Source organism: Saccostrea echinata, unplaced genomic scaffold (assembly GCF_033153115.1).
Source record: "Saccostrea echinata isolate AGI-Se365-2 ecotype Australia unplaced genomic scaffold, CSIRO_AGI_Sech_v1 ptg000030l, whole genome shotgun sequence".
Taxonomy (NCBI): Eukaryota; Metazoa; Mollusca; class Bivalvia; order Ostreida; family Ostreidae; genus Saccostrea; species Saccostrea echinata.
The window spans coordinates 34643138-34669231 of NW_026889779.1; the positions used below are offsets into that span (position 1 = coordinate 34643138).

The window sequence follows — 26094 nt, forward strand, 5'->3', positions numbered from 1 at the left end:
TAAATACTCAACAGTAAACACGTTGTCACTTCATCGTACAGCCTAGCACTCGAATACGCTTAGTCCGTGCTGATCAGATTTTGGTCGGGGAAAATATCAAAAGTAAAAAAGGGAATTAGTATTTGCGCGACTGGGTAAAAAATAAGAAATCACTAAAAAAAAAAGTCTGATTGCTGATTATCTAAAAACTAAACTGAGTAATTTGGTGTAAAAAAAAAATTATTTAGAACACGACATAAGAGCATTTAACCAGAACACAAATTAACAAATATACACATACGTGGAGCCGGGGGGGGGGGGGGGGGATTCTCCCTTTTCTCAGAGTGTCTTTCAGGCACGTTGCATCTAAGAAATGATTGACACTTTAATTTACCTGAAAAATCTTTGACAAGCAAAAAAATGATAATAATAATAATAATTAAAATTATAATAATAATAATAAAAATAAATAAAAAAATAAAATAATATTTAAAAAAATCTCCAAAATCCTATTTTGTGGCGGGGGGGGGGGGGGGGGGGGGGGGGGGGGGCAACTTTTTCGAGGATTTGACTATAGTGCAACAAAAAGTGGTGGAGATCAGCCTTTGATTGTGTATTTCATACTAAACAGTAAAACATTATGCTCGAAAAAAGGGGGGCATCCCCCAACCACGCGTTCGACAGGGATTTTTTTTATTTTAAGACTGGCTGCCCCCCCCCCCCCCAACTCTTATCCAACATTATTGTACATTGTACTCAAATATTTTTCTGCCGAAAATGATAGTATGAATTTAATGGAATCTGTCCCTCCTCTGACTACGGAGTTTTTTTTTAAATGCCTGTTTTCCTTCTTCACTTCCCCCAATTTTTACGTGCCTAAATTTTTTTTTACTTGTCAATCATTTTACTGCCCCCGCTCCCCCTCGCATACACACATTTTGAAAAACGGTGCTATGTGCCTGTTTTATATGCATGTATAGAAAGTCTTTCCATATTGGAGAGTTTCCGCAGGTAGTCTAAAATTTGGTACCTATTCAATTTCTTGTATTTTGAGAAAATCTTAAAAGATAGTTTAAGGATTACTTAAAACCTAAACCGCAAGATTATAGATAAATATTGTTTGCATTTTCAATACAAGTAGATGTATACTCTCTCTCATGTGTAAGCATCCATACATGTAAGAGCAATAATGCATATAAAATCTGATGTAGTAAAAATCTTGGGAAATGATATAGTCTTTAAAAGGGCAGATCGAGGAATTTTTCTGGGGCAGGGTGGATCAAACCTGCTGAAAAAATTGTCTCCTTTTTTGACAAGCCAAAAAAAAAAGGAAAAGAAAAGAAGAAAAAAAAACCTACACACCCAAACGAGAAGGGAACAAAACAATTGTGAAAACTATATTTCACGGGAATGGAAACATGTGGACCCTTCTCATGTACTTTCCAGAGAAAACAAATTCAGTTTTTTGTTTCTTTATAAGAGCACAGAGGGTTCCTACCAAAAATTTTTTAGACAAGAAAAAAAAAAATAACCAGTATCAAAACAAAAAAAAAACAAAAAAAAAACTTGTGGGGGGGGGGGGGGGGGGCACTGTCAGGGGCACATTGTTTTCCTTTCCTATCAACTTTGACTATTAATTATATAATATTTAAAGAAATAATACACATGCATGCAACCATATTGTAATCATTCAGTCACATCACAAAATTTCTTTAAATATCTAAAACGTGTAAATATGTGTAGTTGTTAAAAAAGAACTTATGTAATGTAAAAATTAGTACTTTTGCATCGCCTCGTGATATCTTTGGCAATGCGTGCTTGTAATTTGTGACGCCTAAAAGGGTCATTATTTGAAAATAATCTGTCTACAGAAACAAATTGTTCAGTTTGTGTAAATTTAAGATATATCAGTTTTTTTTATCTAAAATAGTTGAGGCCAGTTCATTGCAAGTATTTAATTATATTTGATCAAGGAAAATTCGACCTTTTTCCGACGTTTGTTTAAAATATATTGAAAAAAAATGTATTCTACATATTCCACCCCCCCCCCCCCTTTCATTTTCTTTAAAAGATGTAAGATCCGTAACAAGAATGTATGTTTATATAATAAATTTGTTGTAATGAAGCCACATTCATGAACATATTTACTACATGAACCGACAACAGTTAGTTTCTGAAACGTTTTATTTGCGTGACTATATTGTCTAATCTGGCAAATACCAGTTTCATTTCCACCTTCGATATTTTCCCTGACCAAAAATGCTGATCGGCAGGGACCACGTGTGTTCAAGTGCTTCTGACAATTTGTTTACCGTTGAGTTACAAATGGAGTTATTTCTTCTGTGATGCATATTTCAATAAAAGGAAAATAGGAAGTAATTCTTTCGACATGTGCACATCCCTGTAGCGATAGCTGTATTTCAGGCAGATGAGTATAAAGCGTTCGACGCGTTTTCTCGGCATGCATGCATGCATTACTTCAATGCGTAAGTTGCATAGTATGTGCTTATACCGTGTAGCATGCATAAAGCTCAACAGTACAGTGGTTTTTTTTTTTTTTTTTTTTTTTTTTTTTTTTTTTTTTGAAAAAATGCATGTGGTAGCTTCTTTATTGTTCAAATATATATGTAACATATATCAAACATGCATTTGCCGTTTTGATTTTTATGCATTGCATCAAAATTATTCAAAATTTATATAATCCTTTCCAGTTTTCAGTAAAATTCATAGTTTTGGTAGGATTGTTAGATTTATTGCATGTTCCAAAACTGCTTTATCGATGTGTACAGGCCTACATGTTTTCGGTCAGTTCATGACGTGTTCCAAAACTTTGCTATCGGAGATGTGTACATGCCGACAGCCAGGCTAGAAAATCACTCAAGTGTAAAAAAGGCATCAGGGTTTATATAGCCGGTAAAATAAGTGAGCGCATCTGAAAGAAATATGGCGGAAAAGGGAGTACGGGAATGAAATAAGTCATACAAGGATGAAAATATCACATTTTTAAGAGTTCATGTCAGCTTTAAGGTCTCTCTTTACATATTTTAAAATATATGCCATATTATAGTATTTATCAATGAATTCATATCTGATAAATCATGGATACTGTAATTAATTAAAGTAGATTTACTGTTGATCAGAAATGATCAACTGGACTCGCTTGTCCAGACTAACCTCTTTAAATCTATTTGCCTCGATCTGAAGAGCCATTCTAAATTCATCCTCCAAGTCGGCATACTGTTTAGTCAGCAGATCCACCCTACAAAAAATTAAATTAAAAACTAAAAATATTCCCCATCCAAGGCTCATTGGTAATGCAACATGAAAATAGGGAGAGGGCTAAAATAGGCTATGCCTGTTGTCTAATCCCATTCACTTCATGTGAATAAAACTATGTATAAATAAATAAAAAAAAAACATGAAGATTTGTATTAGTGTATGAAGACTGATGAAAATACCTTGAATAGTTTCTTTAAAACTTTAAAAACTGAATTTAAAACACAATAAATAGTAAAGTCAAAGGTCATTGGGAAGGTCAAGGTAAATAAAATAGACAAAGTTGATAAATTCTCACCAAATAATGCATCAGTGCATAAGCGTACCTAAAAACAAGGGTCAAAGAAAAAGATCAAAGTCAAAAATGTTGATGAAGTTGAATACCTCTCACCAATATGTATCAGCATATTACGTTTGATTAAAATATCTGGAATACTTTCTTTGAAACTGAGCTTAATACCATTTTAAGATAAGTGAGGTCAAGGTCAAAGAAAATGCCAAGGTAAAAAAAAGTTAATGCAGTTGAACAGTTCTTATCAACATGTATAAGTATATAAGATTTGATCAAATATCTAAAGTGTCTTTGAAATTGAGTTGATCATTAATTTAAGAAAGTTAAGTCAAGGTCAAAGAAAAGGTCAAGGTCGAAAGATATTGATGCAATTGAAAGGCTGTCAACAATATGTATCAGCATATATAAGAAGTTTGATAAAAAAAATCTTGAATAGTTTCTTTGAAACTGAGCTAAATGCAAAATGTGACAGAAGAACAGAGGGATGGAAGGATGAAGGGATGGAAGGATGGAGGGATGGAAGGATGGAGGGATGGAAGGATGGAGGGATGGAAGGATGAAGGGATGGAAGGATGGAAGGATGGAGGGATGGAAGGATGAAGGGATGAAGGGATGGAAGGATGGAGGGATGGAAGGATGAAGGGATGGAAGGATGGAGGGATGGAAGGATGGAGGGATGGAAGGATGAAGGGATGGAAGGATGAAGGGACTGAAGGATGGAGGGATGGAAGGATGAAGGGACTGAAGGATGAAAGGATGAAGGGATGGAAGGATGGAGGGATGGAAGGACGGAGGGATGGAAGGATGAAGGGACTGAAGGATGGAGGGATGGAAGGATGAAGGGACTGAAGGATGGAGGGATGGAAGGATGAAGGGATGGAAGGATAGAGGGGCTCCGTTACTGTTTGGCTCTATTGGGGGAGGATTTCTCAGGGGATCATGGATTATGGTGAAGCACAAAATTTATTCCCTTATTAATGGTAGTTCCTGAGAGTGTAAACTTTGAAATTGTTTCGAAGGTTAATTAATGGAAAACATAACTAAGTGATGTAGATGGTTTTACAAGGGTATTTATTGCTGTTCTTTACATACAGTTTCCTTATGCTCTTTAAAAACACTAAAACACTTAAGGATAGGTCTGTGAAGTAATATTAGCTCCGAGTGCCAAAGTCAACATACTTCACAATCAAATTATAAATCCACCATATAAAAAGTTGAATCCCCATCATTTCATGAAGGAAGGATCACCAAAAAAGCTGGGCTTTATTGCCACCCTCCACTTCATTTAAATGACCTAAGAGACATAGCCTTATTTTGGATTATTCCACTTAGCACTGTATGTGGGAGATGGTACATTTTAATCGGTCACTTTGACAGCTGTGTCCAGCAGAAGTCCATTGTGTTTACGTTGCATGAACTCAAGTGTCATGAATTAATATAGTTAATTATCATTAATTCTGGGTATTAAAAGGTCCATGGTCTTTAAATGGAGATCACCTGATTATTAAGTTTTATAACTCAACAAATGTAAAGAGGATTACTTTTTTGAGAAAACATAGCAATAATTTTGGGTTTAATTGGTGACTATGATTAATTTCAGTTATTCAAATGATCTTTTTGTTATTTAAATTTAAAGAACTTTGTTTACATATAAATGCTGACATTTAAAAAATTATGAATCAAAGAAACACTATCCCCTTCTGTTGATATCTGGGGTGAGAACTTAAAGCCATACACAGGTCAGTTACCTACTTCCTTCGGGTGGTAAAATGGGGGACAAATTTAAAAAAATATATATATACATTGCTTTTCTAGCATGGTCTAGTACTGTAATAAAGATTCCCTGATATCTATCTAGTGTGTACAGCATGCAGTGTGAGATTCTTGTGTGTACAGCATGCAGTATGAGCTTCTAGTATGTACAGCATGCAGTATGAGATTCTATTGTGTAAAGCATGCGGTGTTAGATTCTAGTGTGCACAGCATGCAATATGAGATTCTAGTGTGTACAGCATGCAGAATGAGATTCTATTGTGTACAGCATGCAGTATGAGATTCTAGTATTTACAGTATACAGTATGAGATTCTAGTGTGTACAGCATGCAGTATGAGATTATTTTTTTTTTGCAGTAAGTATTTGGTGTGAATCACCAAACAACAATAACAAATATGATAACACCTTTATGCAATATCACTGAATGCCGTGTATAAATAATTTCAGTATCAGAAAACTAAGTATATGAATTTATTGATATTTGTCAGTAATACTTGTATAGTCATATATTTGTATTGTTTAGTCATACTGTCTCTAATCATTGAATGGTTTCAATAAACAGTTAGAATGAACAGTATGGTAGAGAAATGAAGTTAAGTAGCATGAAATGCACCTCTGGCAAAGTAGAAATTAGTATGTAAAAATCAGCATCCCTGACATAAAAATACAATTAGACAAGAGATAATAGTTTGGTGTCTAACTCCACAATTTCTATGGCTCCTGGTATCCTAGACAGGGCAGAGAAAGTAGCCATCCCTTAACAAGTGCTTCTCCATTCTCCAAGCAAACAGATATTAATGTGTTTATCTTACATAATTACCCAAACAAACACAATAACAAGGGATCTCTCATACAGGCTTGATGGTGATGGGTACAAAAAATGTAACAGAATAATCTAATTAGAGGGGTCAATTAAGCAGCATTAATTGCTTGTATTTGTTTATTAGCTCTCTAATAATATAAGACAATGTATATGTATTCTTGCCAACATATGCCCTGTTACTGAATGATCATCCCCTGCAATTAACTTATATGGGGATGGAATACTTAACAATTGCTAAATAAATCAAGGGGAATAAATTTGACCATAACATTCATGGACCTATTCATTCTGGGGGGGAGGGGGGTCCTAATTTACTACCTGAGAAGCAAAATTTACTTTTAATTTGTCATTTTCATTTTCTCAATCCTCGTTATCTCGAACTCGATGGGACCGAGAAATAACTGAGATATCTGAGGATTTGAGATATCAGGGGTAAAATACTTATAAATTAAGTGGTTGGGACTACCAAATCACTTTGACATATCCATGGTATTCGAGATATCATTGTTCAAGATACCGAAGTTCAACTGTATTTCAAAATTATTCATTTTTACTTCTACATGACAAACTAACTTCCATTTTCATGCATACTTTGCATTAATTTCTTCATCAATACAGGTATCTTTTCTGTAAAAATTCATCTTCATTAAGACGAAAAAAATCTATGTTGCTTTAATTTTAAAATTTTTATTTTTATGAAACACAATTTTTTTTTACTTGAAACAATTTCCTTTCTCTCTCTCCTATTACCCCCCTCCCCCTCCCCCACTCCTTCATCAGTACTCCTTTCTCTCTCTCTCCTATCACCCCTCCCCCACCCCTTCATCAGTACTCCTTTCTCTCTCTCTCTCCTATCACCCCCTCCCCCACCCCTTCATCAGTACTCCTTTCTCTCTCTCTCCTATCACCCCCTCCCCCTCCCCCACCCCTTCATCAGTACTCCTTTCTCTCTCTCTCCTATCACCCCCCTCCCCCTCCCCCACCCCTTCATCAGTACTCCTTTCTCTCTCTCTCTCTCCTATCACCCCCCTCCCCCTCCCCCACCCCTTCATCAGTACTCCTTTCTCTCTCTCTCTCCTATCACCCCTCCCCCACCCCTTCATCAGTACTCCTTTCTCTCTCTCTCTCCTATCACCCCTCCCCCACCCCTTCATCAGTACTCCTTTCTCTCTCTCTCTCTCCTATCACCCCCTCCCCCACCCCTTCATCAGTACTCCTTTCTCTCTCTCTCCTATCACCCCCTCCCCCACCCCTTCATCAGTACTCCTTTGACCACCTCTTACTTTTCATTCTGAGATTTGACCTCCAGGCTGTAGTTCTTTTCGGCCTTTTTCACGTGATCTGCAATCACTTCCTGTAACTCCTTGCTGTCCAAACTATATCTCTTCTTCATTTCTTCCCTGTAATATAATTACTAGGTTTATTCATGACTATACTCTTATATATAGTCAAACAAAATCAAATAACCCAATCTCAAACTCAATAATGTACCGGTAAGTGCACGAAAGTTAATGTTATTGTGAGTAAATTTCAGGTGTAATATTGCACTATTTTGTACCATTTAAATAAGCTATCAAAACACTATTTTAGTGTAATTTTTATATGCACAATGATAAAACTATAAATTAATATATTTTTTTCACAATAAAGAGAAGATGAATTAAATACATTTGATGTGAAGCCTAAGGACTATAAAGTATTTCATTCTAAATGCACCGAGCCACAGCTCAGTGATAAAGACAGCATTTACTAACAGTGTGGAAACAGTGTGGCATTAAAACACATTAAAATAATGAATATGAAGACAAAAGCATGTAGTGAACTGCGTATGAAAAGATATTTCTGCCAAAGAAACATCATAGCACAAAGCGATGTGCTAGTCGGATTATATATCAATATTTAATGACAAGGAAAATAATCCCAGCTAGAGGGGAGCACTTCTATTTTGTGGTTAAACTACATGGGACATAATTTGATTTAATGCACTTCTTCATGACAGATAGAAATTGACAAATTTCAAAACTCGGTAAATGCTAGTCGGTAGTCACAAAGAAAATCTTCATCCTTCAAACTCCTTCGATTGGCTTGTTGTATTTGTATGTTACATCCAAGAAATGGACAAAGATGTATTGCAGAGCAAAAACCTTGTTAATCTAACTTAATTCTGCGTAAATGTATGATACCAAGTGACTAGCCCTACTCAATGAAGCTAAAAGCCACCATTACTGGGCAGTCTGTAACATGGTGGGCAATAAATTTACATACTTCTCAGCTTTACCGCTTGATGAACTAGCCATGGAATGATTTTAGCAAATAAGCTTGGAGAAGAGTTTTTCACTTCCCCTCCACTATTTCTCTACAGCAGTCAGCCATTTGTAATGACTTTACTTAGAATGGTTGATATGAGTAATGTCTAATTACAACCAATGACTTGTGATAAATTGTTTAAATATACAAAAAAAGCATTGGTTACTTCAACCAAAGATGACATGTAGCAGTTGTGGAACTGCTCCAAATTAATACAGATCAATTCAGATATCCTTAAACATATCTACTAGACATCAACAGGTCCAGAACTTTATTTAGAATCATTATGGCATATCTACTTTTATGAAACAATAAAAGTGAATCTGACCGGTCTGATCAATAAGAGACCTGGCTGTTTATTATTGAATGGCTGGCATCAACTTAAGCATGCCGGAAATACCTCTGCTAGAAGAATGGGACACAAGATAACTTTGGTGCAAATATCTGAAAATTAAGTTAAGTGATCTAATTCAATAACCTTGACTAAAAACAAAGAATTTAATTAAAGAGAAAATAAACCTGACCAGTTACGTCTTGTTCAGAGCATCTTTTTATATTATACATGTAATTGATAGTGATACAGCTAAGTGATACAGGACGTTGTGCCAAACAGAAAACAAGGATACCTCGTCTTACAACCATCAATAGTCACATACAATATCATCAGGCTTATACACTGACCTAAATTTAGCCATTTAATGAGACCTTGGCAACTTTATTTCATTCATAAAACCTTCATATCCTTATTACTAATTACACAACCAATTCTCTGGATTTTTGTGCTGATTATGGGGTCAAGTATTGAACAAACTGCACACTAATATTAGAGAAAGGTATCTATTTTCCCCCAATCTCAGGTGAATAAGGTACAATAAAAGGTAGCCTGTCTGATGATGATGTCTCACTCCACTGTGTTGTTATTCGTCCCTTTTTTGTTATCTATGTTGTTCTCCCTTTGAGTTTCCTGTGTTGTTCTCCCTTTGTGTTACCTGTGTTGTTCTCCCTCTGTGTTACCTGTGTTGTTGTTGTTCCCCCTTTGTGTTACCTGTGTTGTTGTTGTTCTCCCTTTGTGTTACCTGTGTTGTTGTTGTTCTCCCTTTGTATTACATGTGTTTTTGTTTTTCTCCCTTTGTGTTTCCTGTGTTGTTCTCCCTCTGTGTTACCTGTGTTGTTGTTGTTCTCCCTTTGTGTTACCTGTGTTGTTGTTGTTCTCCCTCTGTGTTACCTGTGTTGTTGTTGTTCTCCCTTTGTGTTACCTGTGTTGTTGTTGTTCCCCCTTTGTGTTACCTGTGTTGTTGTTGTTCTCCCTTTGTGTTACCTGTGTTGTTGTTGTTCTCCCTTTGTATTACATGTGTTTTTGTTTTTCTCCCTTTGTGTTTCCTGTGTTGTTCTTCCTCTGTGTTACCTGTGTTGTTGTTGTTCTCCCTCTGTGTTACCTGTGTTGTTGTTGTTCTCCCTTTGTGTTACCTGTGTTGTTGTTGTTCTCCCTTTGTGTTTCCTGTGTTGTTCTCCCTCTGTGTTACCTGTGTTGTTGTTGTTCTCCCTCTGTGTTACCTGTGTTGTTGTTGTTCTCCCTTTGTGTTACCTGTGTTGTTCTCCCTCTGTGTTACCTGTGTTGTTGTTGTTCGCCCTCTATGTTACCTATGTTGTTGTTGTTCTCCCTTTGTGTTACCTGTGTTTTTGTTTTTCTCCCTTTGTGTTTGTTTCCTGTGTTGTTCTCCCTCTGTGTTACCTGTGTTGTTGTTGTTCTCCCTTTGTGTTACCTGTGTTTTTGTTTTTCTCCCTTTGGGTTTGTTTCCTGTGTTGTTCTCCCTCTGTGTTACCTGTGTTGTTGTTGTTCTCCCTTTGTGTTACCTGTGTTGTTCTCCCTCTGTGTTACCTGTGTTGTTGTTCTCCCTTTGTGTTACCTGTGTTGTTGTTCTCCCTTTGTGTTACCTGTGTTGTTGTTCTCCCTCTGTGTTACCTGTGTTGTCATCCCTCTGTGTTACCTGTGTTGTTGGTCTCCCTTTGTGTTTCCTGTGTTGTTCTCCCTCTGTGTTACCTGTGTTGTTGGTCTCCCTTTGTGTTACCTGTCTTGTTCCCCCTTTGCTTTCCTTATTGTTGCTCATCTTCCTTTATGTTATCTGTATTGCTACATTGTTGCTGTTTCAGTAATTTTGCTGTCTCCAATGTTTTAGGTTTTGTTGCCCCCCCCCCCCCCCCCCAAGTTGTTGTTTGACCTATCTAGCAGTTGCTTGACCTATTTAGGTATTATTTTACCTGTGTTGCTGTTCCCTATTTGCCAACAATTCTTGGAGCTGTGAGATCTGGCCTTTCTGTTTTTCGGCTGTGGCTTTTGTCAGCTCTAGTTCCCGAGCTAATGCCGCTGCTTTCATCTGAGCATCCTGGGCCTTCTTTTGCTACAAAACATAGGTAATCAAAGATTACGAAGCTCACCTCGACGAATGTTATCTACATGTAAGGCAAATTTCACATCATATTTTTTTCTAGTTAGGGTACATCCCAAGATCAATATCCATGCAAGTTTGATTTAATTATAGATCTGCTCAAAAAACTTTTGACCTGTTTAGTAATCAAGAAAATTTTGGTCAGTTCCAACATCCAAAGCAAGTCTGGAAGTTTTCATCCTTAGATGCACCATCTATGCAAGTTTAATCATAACAGGCCATAATATTATATAGCTACTCCAAAAAATTACCCTGGTCACTCATCTGGAAAATGTACATCAGATTCAGAATCCAAGGCAAGTCTGGAAGTATCCATCCCTAGATACATCATCCATGCTAATTTGGTTAAAATATGGCTAAAATTCACTCATGTGGAAAATCTAGGTCAGATCCAGCATTCGAAGCAGGTTGGTTAGTGTACATCCCTAGATGCATCATCCATGCAAGTTTGGTCCAGGTAGGGCTTATAGTTACTTGGGAACAAGACTCCTCCTAAATCTAAACCTGGTCTCACATGTGGAAAATCTAGGTCAGATCCAGCTTCCGAAGCAAGTGTGGCCATGTCCATCCCTAGATGCATCATCCATGCAAGTTTGGTCCAGGTAGGGCTTATAGTTACTTGGGAATGGACCTGCTCCTAAAACTTTAACCTGGTCACTCATCTGGAAAATCTAGGTCAGATCCAGCTTCCGAAGCAAGTGTGGCCATGTCCATCCCTAGATGCATCATCCATGCAAGTTTGGTCCAGGTAGGGCTTATAGTTACTTGGGAATGGACCTGCTCCTAAAACTTTAACCTGGTCACTCATCTGGAAAATCTAGGTCAGATCCAGCTTCCGAAGCAAGTGTGGCCATGTCCATCCCTAGATGCATCATCCATGCAAGTTTGGTCAAGGTAGGGCTTATAGTTACTTGGGAATGGACCTGCTCCTAAAACTTTAACCTGGTCACTCATCCGGAAAATCTACATCAGATCCAGCATCCGAAGCAAGTGTGGTAGTGTCCATCCCTAGATGCATCATCCATGCAAGTTTGGTCAAGGTAGGGCTTATAGTTACTTGGGAATGGACCTGCTCCTAAAACTTTAACCTGGTCACTCATCTGGAAAATCTAGGTCAGATCCAGCATCCGAAGCAAGTGTGGTAGTGTCCATCCCTAGATGCATCATCCATGCAAGTTTGGTCAAGGTAGGGCTGATAGTTACTTGGGAATGGACCTGCTCCTAAAACTTTAACCTGGTCACTCATCCGGTAAATCTAGGTCAGATCCAGCATCCGAAGCAAGTGTGGTAGTGTCCATCCCTAGATGCATCATCCATGCAAGTTTGGTCAAGGTAGGGCTTGTAGTTACTTGGGAATGGACCTGCTCCTAAAACTTTAACCTGGTCACTCATCTGGAAAATCTACATCAGATCCAGCATCCGAAACAAGTGTGGTAGTGTCCATCCCTAGATGCATCATCCATGCAAGTTTGGTCCAGGTAGGGCTTATAGTTACTTGGGAATGGACCTGCTCCTAAAACTTTAACCTGGTCACTCATCTGGAAAATCTAGGTCAGATCCAGCTTCCGAAGCAAGTGTGGCCATGTCCATCCCTAGATGCATCATCCATGCAAGTTTGGTCCAGGTAGGGCTTATAGTTACTTGGGAATGGGACTTGCTCCTAAAACTTTAACCTGGGACGCCGACGCTAACGCCGACGCCGGGGTTATAGCATAAGCTCATCTCGACTTCGTCGAGGTGAGCTAAAAAGATTAACATGCAGTGTATAATATAATTTACAGATATAATCATCTCAATGTCATAAATTTTACTCTCTTTAATATAATTTCATGTGAATTAAAACATTGTCATTCAACTAAAGCAATGGGGAAGACTTCAAATCCTAAATACACGTCAAAACAAAACCAATTGATCATTCTTCATTTTAGATATGCTAAACATTTGTAATTATTTTCATTTATTTAGTGTAAATGATTTTGACACATTCTTTCACCATTCCTGCAAAACTAAAAAGTAAGGATCACCTTTGGATGTCTGCAATTTTCTTGATATAGAAAAATAAATTTCATTAAAAAATAGAAAATTTTGGTACAATGTATCTGATTATTATTAATTATTTAAGAACAAATGCTCTCTTCCTTGCCAAATTATGGAGGAAATTTTCAAAAAAGTCTCATTAATTTTGGATTATCTGTTTCATAAAACTTAACTTTTTCTGTACCAAGATTTTCTTCTTAGAATATCTCACACTATAGTCAAGATATACGATTTTTTCTATATGGATACCTTAGACTGGAGCCTTAGCAGTTACAACATCCCCCTTTTTATTTATTTTTTTTATAACTGACTATAGCCATTGCCATCTTTTAACAATCTAAGCCTCCTACACAAAGAATACAGAAATCCTGTAGATATTTTTGTTAAGACTGCTGTGTCTTTGCATAGAAAAGAAACATTGATTTAATAATAATCTTTAAGTGAACTTTAATGACATATCAGAATTAGTGATTCATTACAATAGAAAACTGCAAATTCTGGAGAAAAAAAATATTTGAAAACTATCTGTTGTAGACAATTACTTCTTGCTTCATAAATGCAGCCTGTCTAAAAAGACCTTAATAACAGCAAAAATATCTCCATCCAAATCTAGTAAATCAAATTCTACACAATTGTGGAAATCCAATAATTCTGTAGCTGTTTCCGATAGGAGATAATATCACAAAAAGGCAGCAAAAAGGATCAAAGCTTCAATATTAACATCACTCTGGTATGGAGTGGATTTCCAAACTCTAAGATTTATGTAAATGCTGATTTCAATTACAGGAAAAACTCATCAAATTATTCCTATTTACCGACTGACCTTGAATAACTGGCATTTCATGTTAAGTTAGAGTTATCTTTCCCTGGTATGTACTTTTTGACTGTTGTTATAATATTCAAGATCACCTTCCTGTACAATTAGTCAAGGCAATCAGTTGGCATTCTACACAGGAGCAAATTCGTACAAATAAAAATCTCACATATTACTGACATCTTCAAACATTTTCCCCCAAAGACTTTCAGGTTTTATTCAAGTCTTGGCAAAGAGTCAATTTAATATTAATTTTTGGTGTTTGATTTTTAACTTAACACCTCGTTACTTTGAAGATAAATGTTAACTTTAATCCTACAGGAAGGAGATTCACTTCCTCCAAAAATTTGCTTGCATAGAAAAATTTTATGGTTTCATCAGCAAAATATTTTTTGATACTACAAAGCAAACATAAATGATAAAAAAGCCCAGCAGGGGTATTTGTGATTCTGAATTCTTATTTTGCTACTGTCTGGTTTTCATTACAATAGTGTTTCCTCAAATAGTGTATTAATTACAGCATTTTTATTGTTGATGTTATTTACAATGACTTCACTGCTGGGAGGAGAGACAAACTACAAACAATAAACAGATCACATGGATAACAAAGGAATACAATATCTATAAATTAAGTTTGTACAATTCTGGCCTATCTACCTATGTTTTAAGGCATTCTACTGTATAAAATAACCATCTTTTAAAATAAAATTCATTTTATTACTTGATCTTCTCAATATTATGACAGAATTTATTCTTTAATATCCTTAAAATTTCCCAGAAAAACAATTCAATATTTAAAACCTTAATATGTGCAATAGAGAAATAATAAAAACTTTTTTTTCTAAAGTTTCTTCAGAGTGAAGATGCTTCCTAAGAGTCTAGAGATTCCTGTTTGTCAACCATCCCTACATTAAACCAAACTGAAGAGGAAATGCTAAACTTGTTAAGATACATTATAAAGATATGAGTGTCATCATGCAAAATTTATACCAACTTTGTCTGTCTGGGAAAAGTGAATTCTTTTCACTGAGTTCCTTATTTTTATTTTTATACTTGGAGCTTCAATCTATTAATCTATCAAAATCTGAAATTCTCCAGCCATTAGATTGTTAATGATCATTATGTTGTAAGCAGCAAGTGCTGAACTGGCAAAACTTAAAATGCAAAACCGACATTTCTCAACAAGTTGACAGTAAGGTAGCTAGCAAGTTCTTCTGTCTTTGAGTTAACCAATCAGAGTGCAGCAGTGATAGTCTGATGGGTATTCAATGTGGACCAGAAAGCACTTTGGAAAATTTAAGTACCATAAGCAATAAAAATTGTAAAAGTTAAGAAATTTCACTCAAATACTGATAAAACAAAATTCTCACTATTTGTATAAAAATATCCTCTAAGAGCATCTTGCACAAAAGCCTCAAAGGTTCTCCCTTTAATAGCCTAAAATTATTTTTAACAAATGACATGGTTTTAATTAAGTCTTTCTTCCATTTACAATCTCTGTCTGCATACTGATCCCTGTTCTTAACATTGGAAACAAAGTTTTATGCAAAAAAGTGAGAGTCATCTGATACAAAGCCCAATGTATTTCAATAAAAGACATTAATCAGTTAGTGTGTTAAGTAAATAGTCTCTGAATGGTGTAAGTAGGAAATGCCAAAGGACATGCAACCAAAACACTGCTTCATTCATTTGGGCTACTCAATGAAATAATCCAAATAATAGTAACATACAAAATAACACATTTTTTTGCTTTTATTGTAACCCCAGGTAAATGAGTCAGCACACCCTCACAATGAGAACAGATCAACAGCCATTGCTAATTACAGACATATTCTGGAAAGTAGCAATTCCAGTCCACAGAATCAGATTAGAAGGACCACAAAATGACCACATTGTCTCACGTCATTGATTACTGACTTCCTGTTATTGTCAAAGATTATTTTTAGCTCTACTGGTCAGAGACCAGAAGAGCTTATGCGATAGTAAGGTGTCTGTCGTCCGTCCGTCTGTCTGTCTGTCTGTCTGTCTGTCCGTCTGTCTGTAAACAATTTTTCAAAACGCTACTCCTCCTACAGTTTTGGTCCGATTTCAATATAACTTGGCACACAAGTAGACAACACTAAGATACATAATTTAGTGCATCGATTTTTGATTTCAATGGACGGTGTTGCCATGGTTACTAAAAATAGACATTTCTGTGAAATTCCTTTAAAACGCTACTCCTCCTACAGTTTTGGTCCGATTTCAATATATCTTTGCACACAAGTAGACTACACTAAGATACATAATTTAGTGCATCGGTTTTTTGATTTTGATGGTCGATGTTGCCATGGTTACTAAAAATAGAAATTTCTGTGAAATTCCTTTAAAACGCTACTTCTCCTACAGTTTTGGTCCGATTTCAATATAACTTGGCTTACAAGTAGACAACACTAAGATACATCATTTAGTGCATCGGTTTTTGATTTTGATAGACGGTGTTGCCATGGTTACTAAAAATAGAAATTTCTGTGAAATTCCTTTAAAACGCTACTCCTCCTACAGTTTTGGTCCGATTTCAATATAACTTGGCACACAAGTAGACTACACTAAGATACATAATTTATTACATTGGTTTTTGAATTCAATGGACAGTGTTGCCATGGTTACTAAAAATAGAAATTTCTGTGAAATTCCTTTAAAACACTACTCCTGCTACAGTTTTAGTCTGCTTTTAATATAATTAGGCATACAAGAAGACTATACTAAGATACATAATTTATTGCATTGCTTTTTGAATTCGATGAACAGTGTTGCCATGGTTACTTAAAATAGAAATTTTTGTGAAATTCCCATTAAACGTTACTCCTCCTACAATTTTGGTCTGATTTCAATCTAATTTGGCACACAGTTAGAATACACTACGATACATAATATGTATTTCTGTTTTTTTTTATTTGGGTGAATGGTGTTGTCATGGTTACTAAAAATAGAAATTTCCCTGAAATACTTTCAAAACGCTACTCCTCCTACAGTTTTCATTTGATTTCAATATAACTTGGCACAGAAGTAGACTGTGTACATTAAGATACATAATTCTATTTATTGTTGCATGTTGCAATGTTTCAAATCCAAGTGCTACTTTTCTTTTGTTATACAAACAGACCAGTAGAGCTACAGTCTCATCAGAGACTTCTGGTTTATGAAGTCATTTATTATGCTAATCAGGTATTATTTGCAAAGGAAATCTTGACAAAACAGTGACAATTTTTTACAGGATGGAGTGTTTCTATGAGGGCTAAATTGTTAATTTTCAAGCAATCGTACAGAAAATCACCAATTGCAATATCAAAGATTGCTCCCTCTCATATACAAGCTTAATATGCTATAGAGGTATGTCTCTACTTGTATCTATGGAATACAGTTTTCCTGGTAACTTACAATTACATGAACGACCCTACCTTGAAATAATTCATTTTAAAATGTACAGTAAAACTTTGTTATAAGGAAGTGACTGGGACTTTGTATTTTACTTCCTTAAAACCGAGGCTCTTTATATCCTAACTATAGTGAAAAGTTGTCTACGGGATTCATAAAAATTCCTTATAACTGAGGTTTCCTTAAAACTGACTTCTTTATAATGGAGTTTTACTGTTTGATTCATATCTCTGGCAATGATACTGACTAATGGCCATTACTGAAGTTTACTTCTCTGCAACGTAAATCACAAGACATATTGTAAGCATTTTGTCTGTAAAAATGACCTTACAATGACTGTGCATTTTGAAAGTTTAATTGTTCAATGTTTCTGTGAGAACACTGAGCTGCTATTTTATGTGTCATTTAGGGTACATGCAAGTGAACCACCAATTTCTTATAACTCTGGGTCTGTTGTTGCTTTTTAAATTTTAGAAGGGTTGGTCCGTCCTTTGTTCTAGAGTAACGACTCTGACCTTGTGGGTCTGTTGTTGCTATTTATAGTAAGAATATTTTGTTGGGTTTGTTGCTGTAACTGTGATACAGTAATGACACTGCCCTCGTGGGTCTGTTGCTGTAACTGTGTTACAGTAATGACACTGACCTCGTGGGTCTGTTGCTGTAACTGTGTTACAGTAATGACACTGACCTCGTGGGTCTGTTGCTGTAACTGTGTTACAGTAATGACACTGACCTCGTGGGTCTGTTGCTGTAACTGTGTTACAGTAATGACACTGCCTTCGTGGGTCTGTTGCTGTAACTGTGTTACAGTAATGACACTGACCTCGTGGGTCTGTTGCTGTAACTGTGTTACAGTAATGACACTGACCTCATGGGTCTGTTGCTGTAACTTGTCCCTCTCCATTTTAGCTGTAACTTCTTCTAGCGCCCTCAGACTCCCCTTCAGACTTTCCTCTGTCTCCTTGGCAATTTTTAACTGCCTGTTTAGCTCGTGAATATGCTCTTTTAGTTTCTCGACATCATTCTGAAGTCTTAGCTTGGCCTCTCTCTCATTCATCAGAGCTTGTTTAAGGCGAGACGTAGCCTCTATTGCAGTATCCTTCAGTTCGTCCCCTTCCTTAGCTGCAAGTAAAACATTTCTTACTATTGGTTATGTGTCTCATCAAAAGAAACAAATCATCCAGCCTAAAAAAATTACATTGTTGCAATCTTAGGCATTAAAAATGAAGGACACATTGACAAGTAAAACACTTAATATTGTTTACTAAAAAGGCTTTCTCTTGTAAATAAACAACAAAATACATGATTAATCAAGTTTTCAATCATACTTGGCACAATCAATACGTAGCAATTCACGTCTTTAGTGACGTGAATGCTAAATAATTTTCAATCACGGTCACACTTCTTCAATAATTAAGCTCATCTAATTTGGCCAGCAGAGCACGTAACAACTGATATTAACAATGCGTACCAGTGACGCAAAGTATATTGTTTGTTTTCAGCTTTTACCTAATTCAATTACATCTTAGCAGACTTCAATGAGATCTAATCATTTCTGAATTCAGCTATCAACAGAGAGGAAAACAATGTGAACTTTCAACTAAAACTTTAACTAACCACTTATCTACAATACCTTAAATCAATAAAATAGTAAGGAAAAAATTAAATGTCTGTGAAACATCTAATGCTTTGTATCAGTCTTGTTTCACAATGTTATACTCAGGTTTGTATCAGACTTGCCCCACTATGACTGTTATACTCTGGTTTATATCAGTCTTGCCCCACTGTGTCTGTTATACTCTTGTTTATATCAGTCTTGCCCCACTGTGTCTGTTATACTCTGGTTTATATCAGTCTTGTCCCACTGTGCCTGTTATACTCTGGTTTATATCAGTATTGCCCCACTGTGTCTGTTATACTCTGGTTTATATCAGTATTGTCTCACTGTGTCTGATATACTCTGGATTATATCAGTCTTGTCTCACTATGTCTGTTATACTCTGGTTTATATCAGTATTGCCCCACTGTGTCTGTTATACTCTGGTTTATATCAGTATTGTCTCACTGTGTCTGTTATACTCTGGTTTATATCAGTATTGTCTCACTGTGTCTGTTATACTCTGGTTTATTTCAGTCTTGTCTCACTATGTCTGTTATACTCTGGTTTATATCAGTCTTGTCCCACTGTGCCTGTTATACTCTGGTTTATATCAGTATTGTCCCACTGTGTCTGTTATACTCTGGTTTATATCAGTCTTGTCTCACTGTGTCTGTTATACTCTGGTTTATTTCAGTCTTGTCTCACTGTGTCTGTTATACTCTGGTTTATATCAGTCTTGTCCCACTTTGTCTGTTATCCTCTGGTTTATATCAGTATTGTCTCACTATGTCTGTTATACTCTGGTTTATATCAGTCTTGTCCCACTGTCTCTTTTTTACTTTAATTTTTATCAGTATTGCCATAAGTCGAAGTCAGGTTTGAGTTAACATTGCTTTTTTTTTGCCTTTTACAATCAAGCCTGGGTTTGCCATGATCTGCTGGTTGTTTCTATTTTTTGCATTCAGTTTTTGTGTTCAGTTTTTCTCATTACCCCCCCCCCCCCCCCTCCCCAGTGAAGGAAGAAAATTAGTTTGGAATAATTGCTATCTGACATTAAATCTTGTCAAAGTCATATCAAACCCTAGAATGAATGACTTTAAATGTAAGTGTGCTGATACCCATGTCCTAATGGTGTGTCATGATTTGATCACTGAGACAGTGAAATGTTGTCCAAGCTATAACTCTGGTTTCCTTCATTGGAATGTTGAGTATATTGTTTCTAATAATAGAAAGATGTCTTATTATCTTGACTCAAGGTCATATATCAAAGGTCAAATCACTGAGAAATAAGTAGTTGAAATTATATAATGCAAAGATAATAACACTGAACTATTGGTTAGAAATTTTTCATAACCTTTAATTTGTTGGAGATGTTTTTGTATTGATAAAAGGATAAATTGTCTTTATATTGATAAAAAGATAAATTGTCAAGGTCATAGAGTGATGGCTAGGAAGTAAGAGACACTGAAAAGGTATCAAAAATTATCTATCATTTTGTCTTTTAATCACACATAAAATATGGTTTCCTGTAAGTGTTGAATGTAATAAATACTTCTATAGATAACACTTATAGTGAGGAAATTAAACTGTTTGTCTGTGTTTCTCATCCTGACTTCAGTATTTATTTATTTGTTGATTGTATTCCAATCAAATCAGAAGACCCTAAAGTCTTATACAACAGGAAACTCCATCAGAATATGGATAGCAATAATTAGGGGGCATCTATCATTACAAAGGTCATCCCAGGGTCAAGGCAGGTCAGAAGTCAGGGAATGCTGAGGATAGATTTAGGAGAAATGACCTACATATAATGTATAAGGTGAGTTTGTGTGTTTGCTATTTCTTGTTTAGATAATTGATATCTTTGGTATTGACTTATTTTTCCATAGAAAGTTACCTCTTTAAACTACACTTAGTAAATGATAGTTGTCTAATTGTCCCCTGTCAAACTACACTTGGTAAATAATAGTTGTCTAATTATCCCCTGTCAAACTACACTTGGTAAATAATAGTTGTCTAATTATCCCCTGTCAAACTACACTTGGTAAATAATAGTTGTTTAATTATCCCCTGTCAAACTACATTTGGTAATACTTGTCTAATTATCCCCCGTCAAACTACACTTAGTATATTATAGTTGTCCAGTAATCCCCTGTCAAATTACACTTAGTAATGAAAGTTGTCTAATTATCCCCCATCAAACTACACATACTAGTATATTATAGTTGTCCAATTATCCCCTGTCAAACTACACTTAGTAATGAAAGTTGTCTAATTTATCCCCCGTCAAACTACACTTGGTAAATTATAGTTGTCCAATTATCCCATCAAAATACACTTTAGTAAATAATAGTTGTTTAATAATCCCCTGTAAAACTTCACTAACACTTAAAACATTTGCAATCTAATCTAATCTTTCCTGATAAGTTTACCTTTTTATTGTTAAGTTTACATGTGGCACAGCTCTTTCCTGTTAAGTTTACCTTATTTTTTTTTAATCGACACTTAGCACAGGTCTTTCCTATTAAGATTATCCTTTTATTGTAAAGTTTACATGTGGCACAGGTCTTGCCTGTAAAGTTTACCTTTTCCTTGTAAAGTCTGTATATGGTTCAGCTCTCCCTGTTAAGTTTACCTTTTCCTTGTAAAGTCTGTATATGGTTCAGCTCTTCCCTGTTAAGTTTACCTTTTCCTTGTAAAGTCTGTATATGGTTCAGCTCTTTCCTGTTAAGTTTACCTTTTTCTTGTAAAGTTTGTATATGGTTCAGCTCTTCCCTGTTAAGTTTATCTTTTTCTTGTAAAGTCTGTATGTGGTTCAGCTCTTCCCTGTTACGTTTACCTTTTTCTTGTAAAGTCTGTATATGGTTCAACTCTCTCCTGTAAAGTTTACCTTTTCTTTGTAAAGTCTATATGTGGTTCAACTCTTCCCTGTTAAGTTTACCTTTTTCTTGTAAAGTCTGTATATGGTTTAGCTCTCCCCTGTTAAGTTTACCTTTTCTTTGTAAAGCTTGTATATGGTTTAGCTCTCCCCTGTTAAGTTTACCTTTTCTTTGTAAAGTTTGTATATGGTTCAACTCTCTCCTGTTAAGTTTAGCTTTTTCTTGTAAAGTCTGTATATGGTTTAGCTCTCCCCTGTTAAGTTTACCTTTTCTTTGAAAATTTTGTATATGGTTCAACTCTCTCATGTTAAGTTTACCTTTTCTTTGTAAAGTCTGTATATGGTTCAGCTCTTCCCTGTTAAGTTTACCTTTTCCTTGTAAAGTTTTTATATGGTTCAGCTCTCCCCTGTTAAGTTTACCTTTTCTTTGTAAAGTCTGTATATGGATCAGCTCTTCCCTGTTAAATTTACCTTTTCTTTGTAAAGTCTGTATATGGATCAGCTCTTCCCTGTTAAGTTTACCTTTTCTTTGTAAAGTCTGTATATGGATCAGCTCTTCCCTGTTAAATTTACCTTTTCTTTGTAAAGTCTGTATATGGATCAGCTCTTCCCTGTTAAGTTTACCTTTTCTTTGTAAAGTCTGTATATGGATCAGTTCTTCCCTGTTAAGTTTACCTTTTCTTTGTAAAGTCTGTATATGGTTCAGCTCTTCCCTGTTAAGTTTACCTTTTCTTTGTAAAGTCTGTATATGGATCAGCTCTTCCCTGTTAAGTTTACCTTTTTCTTGTAAAGTCTGTATATGGTTCAGCTCTCCCCTGTTAAGTTTACCTTTTCCTTGTAAAGTCTGTATATGGTTCAGTAATTTCTTGCTTGCCTGCTCAGCCTTCCACCTTCTCTCTCTTTCTGATTCCAATTCCTTCATTAGTTGCTAAAGAACATAAAATACATAACTTTAATATATTTTTTAATATTGTACTTTTTATATATTAATACAAATCAAGCTATGCATGCCTTTCTTTGTTACCATTATAAAATTTGTTAAAGAAAGCAATGAAGCAACATTTAAACAATTAATATTTTCTGGATATTTATGGAATGAATTGTTCTCTATGCAAAGTGTTTCTTCTCCTCCATAAAAGCTTACAGAAAATAGAATCATAGAACTTATTTGCTTTTGACCTTTACTTTCATCTCTCTCTGTTCAAGGTCACATAGTCCCACAAAATCATGTTTTTTGTGTCCTTTAAGCTATATTTTTGGTCCTTTAATAACGCTAAAGTGATCAAATTTTGTTGATGTTTTCTGGTAATTGACAGTGTCTGAGATATGGTGGACATTACATAAGACATTAAACTGGTTCCTCAGGCTACCACAGGAAGCAGCATCAATCATGGGAACCGTACAGATCTCATTTCTGTGTCAGCTTACTACAACATCCTCACACCGACAAGGTGTGAAAAATAGGATACGGTCAAGATGACAAACATTTTATAAGGGCATTCTTTTGGAACATATTATTCTTGGTCACTATGGAATTCATATTTTCACAAAATACATAAAATAGATTTACAGAATGAATTTGCAACATCCCCAAGGATGCGTACTGAAAGAGTTATGGAACCATACTATTGGTGTTGGAATTCGAATGGGCACATATATCAGTACCTTTAAGGCAAATTAATAACTAGCTCTGGAGGAGTACCAAGAATGGAATGAATAATGAAACTTTGAAGTCTCCTGAATTGTAGCTTAATGGTTTGTTGTTATGATGCAACTGCTATTTACAGCAAACAAGGCAGAAGTGATTCACCTACAATTTTAATTGCTTCACCTTTTCAAAGGCATGCTTATGGCATATTTTCATTCAGCTAAATTCTAAATATTATAAATATTTTCAAAAATCATCAAGGTCAACCAGCTATAAATCAAGTTAATTTGGAATAACACAATTACCTTTAGAAGAGTGTTTCGAGGCAAGTCTATCAAAATATTTGTTTTCATACATGTTCTTATTAGATAAAAAAGATAGTAATAAAGACAAATGAAAAGTTACACTCAAAACAACAATGAACATATATGTACAAGGACTACATTGCTCGCTGACATATATCTCCACCTGAAAGATAAGTATGAGAGGGACAAACCTGTGGACCTTACCTTTATACACCTGTAAAACTTTAATCCCACTTAAACATCTCACACCCAATATCTCCTACCCCAAGATTTGTTAATCATTAATGGAAAAAATATGATTCAACGCCATATTAATATTCTTTAAACTGATTTGACAAGCTGTGTCACAGTTGATATTGAGAGGGTTTTTTCTAAGATGGCTCCCAGATAGTCCTATGCAAAAAGATCTTTCAACTGAAACCTCGTGTCAATCCCAGTGCCATGATTAGAACATCAATCTTTACAACAAAGGGATGCTTGTACTGTAAAAACACTTTTGTGATGTCAAATTTTGTGGTGTGAGGATAATTAAAATATTGATTTATGGGGATTTGGTTTTTTGGTTGAAGAAGTGTAGATGCTATATATTTAAATTGAACATTTTGTGGAGGATATGAATTTGTGGGTCTCTTCATTCCATGAATCCTCCCCCAAATAAAAAATAGTTTCAATTTGATCCCCTAATGCTTTGCTGTTCCTAAAATTAATGTTTTTTTTTTAAGATTTGCTTCCACATATCTATGTAGAATACTGACACACTATCACAGCCCATCCAAACCCACAGGGCCAACATAAGTTTTCTTGGAATTGGACAAGTATTGAAATTGAAATTGTGATAAGCCCAGGGATCGACATTAGCGGTTGTTCGATTGCACGGGACAAGTAAATTATCAGTTTGGGCAAGTGAAATTGTCGACATACTTGTCTGATCGGGCAAGTGAATTTTTTTCATACAAATGTACATATTTATTTAGTTTACATTAATTTATAAATAAAACAATAAATTGAACACTTGATTTCCGCAACGTACCTAACTGACAATGTTTTTGCATTCGGAATTCCTTTCTGTGTTATACCGTTCATTCAAAAATCAGGTTTGTTATTTTCTTTCCTAGTAAATACGCTCTATGTCTAACAAAATTTTGTTAACTTCTTATTAGGAAATTAGATTATTTATTCACGCACAGAATATAAGTACAGTGTAACACGGTGTATCCTGATCAAGATAAGATGTATGTTTCGTAGCAACTATCTTCCTTTAGCGTTGCTTCAAAGTTATCTCTGAAAATCACGATTCACAAAAGGATCCTACTGAATATAATTTTTAAAAAAATTAATTTTATTAAAAGGAAACGGAGGGTTATTGCTGCATGGCAGTGTGTGTTAACAGGTTAAATTTACAAGTACAGTGGTATACATTTATGTACAAATGCAGCATCGAATTTTTTTCAGGTAGCTCATCTTGCCATATTTGGTCACATTTTTTCTTATCATAATGTTTACAGTAATAAATAATTTTCTTCTCAAGTTCTTTCTTAATTTTGGGCAACCAAGTTTTGCATTTGGACAAGTAAAAGTTTGAGATCACTTGCCCAAAGAGCAAGTGAATCTGAAAGTTACTGTCTATCCCTGTAAGCCATCAAGCATCTTTGGATCAGGTGGGCTAAAAACCTTACAAACGCTTTCAATGAATTGAACATCAACAATTTTAAATAAGCAAAATTGACATCTAAATATTAATCTTTGAAGAATTAAACTTGACGATATTAATGTCTTTATATTGGAATTGTTATAGCTAGTCACATTTGCATGTGTGATATAAAGTTTTAGACACTTTCTTTTTGAACAGATAAAGATGCACAGAGTTAATCCTTAGATGAAGATAAGCTGACAAAATCCTTTTTCTCAATACCAATACTGAACATTAAATGCCAGCGCTATAACCATTATCTGTTGTATAATTTAATTAATGACACAACCGCTTTCTTTGATGTGTGGGTACCTATACTTTTGATGTTTTCGTGACAATGCATAGTAAAGTGAGCATTGTTACTGCTATTTGAAGAAATATAACTATTTATTTAGAAATGTGTGACCTAGACCAATTAACTTAAGGAGTGGGTTTTAAAAGAGTGAACATATCTTCGGTTTCTTAGAATGTTCAGAATTTGAAAATTAGTTACATGTATAGTTGAATGATCAGAGGCAAAAAGCTTAAAATTAATTCAATGTATTTTTGAAAGTGATAAAAACTTGTTTTGAAATATCAAGTATCTGAAGACACAAGATAAAATTTAATTAAATCTATTTCATCGAAAACAGAGCATTCTGGCTTAATGCTGCAAGCCATTCAATTATCTGAACACAGCAACGCAAAAAGACCAGTCACCCAGAGCATACAACCATCTCAGTAAACATGGAGAAATATTCCTCAATTTAAAATAAGTTAATTGAGCATTTTGTTTACCTGTTATTCATTCTGTTTTTGACAACTATT

At 35.3% G+C, this 26094-nt stretch overlaps 1 protein-coding gene across 1 annotated transcript in view; it reads right to left on the reverse strand.

Moving 5' to 3' along the window:
- LOC133197765 (leucine-rich repeat and coiled-coil domain-containing protein 1-like) overlaps positions 1-26094 on the reverse strand; it is an 88177-nt gene that overhangs the window by 27464 nt on the left and 34619 nt on the right. The window contains exons 10-14 of the mRNA XM_061333969.1: positions 22473-22572; positions 18035-18288; positions 10711-10850; positions 7428-7544; positions 3154-3238 (exon numbers count right to left, since the gene is read on the reverse strand). Of these exons, the coding sequence (XP_061189953.1) occupies positions 3154-3238; positions 7428-7544; positions 10711-10850; positions 18035-18288; positions 22473-22572 (696 nt within the window). The remainder of the gene's footprint in view (positions 1-3153; positions 3239-7427; positions 7545-10710; positions 10851-18034; positions 18289-22472; positions 22573-26094) is intronic.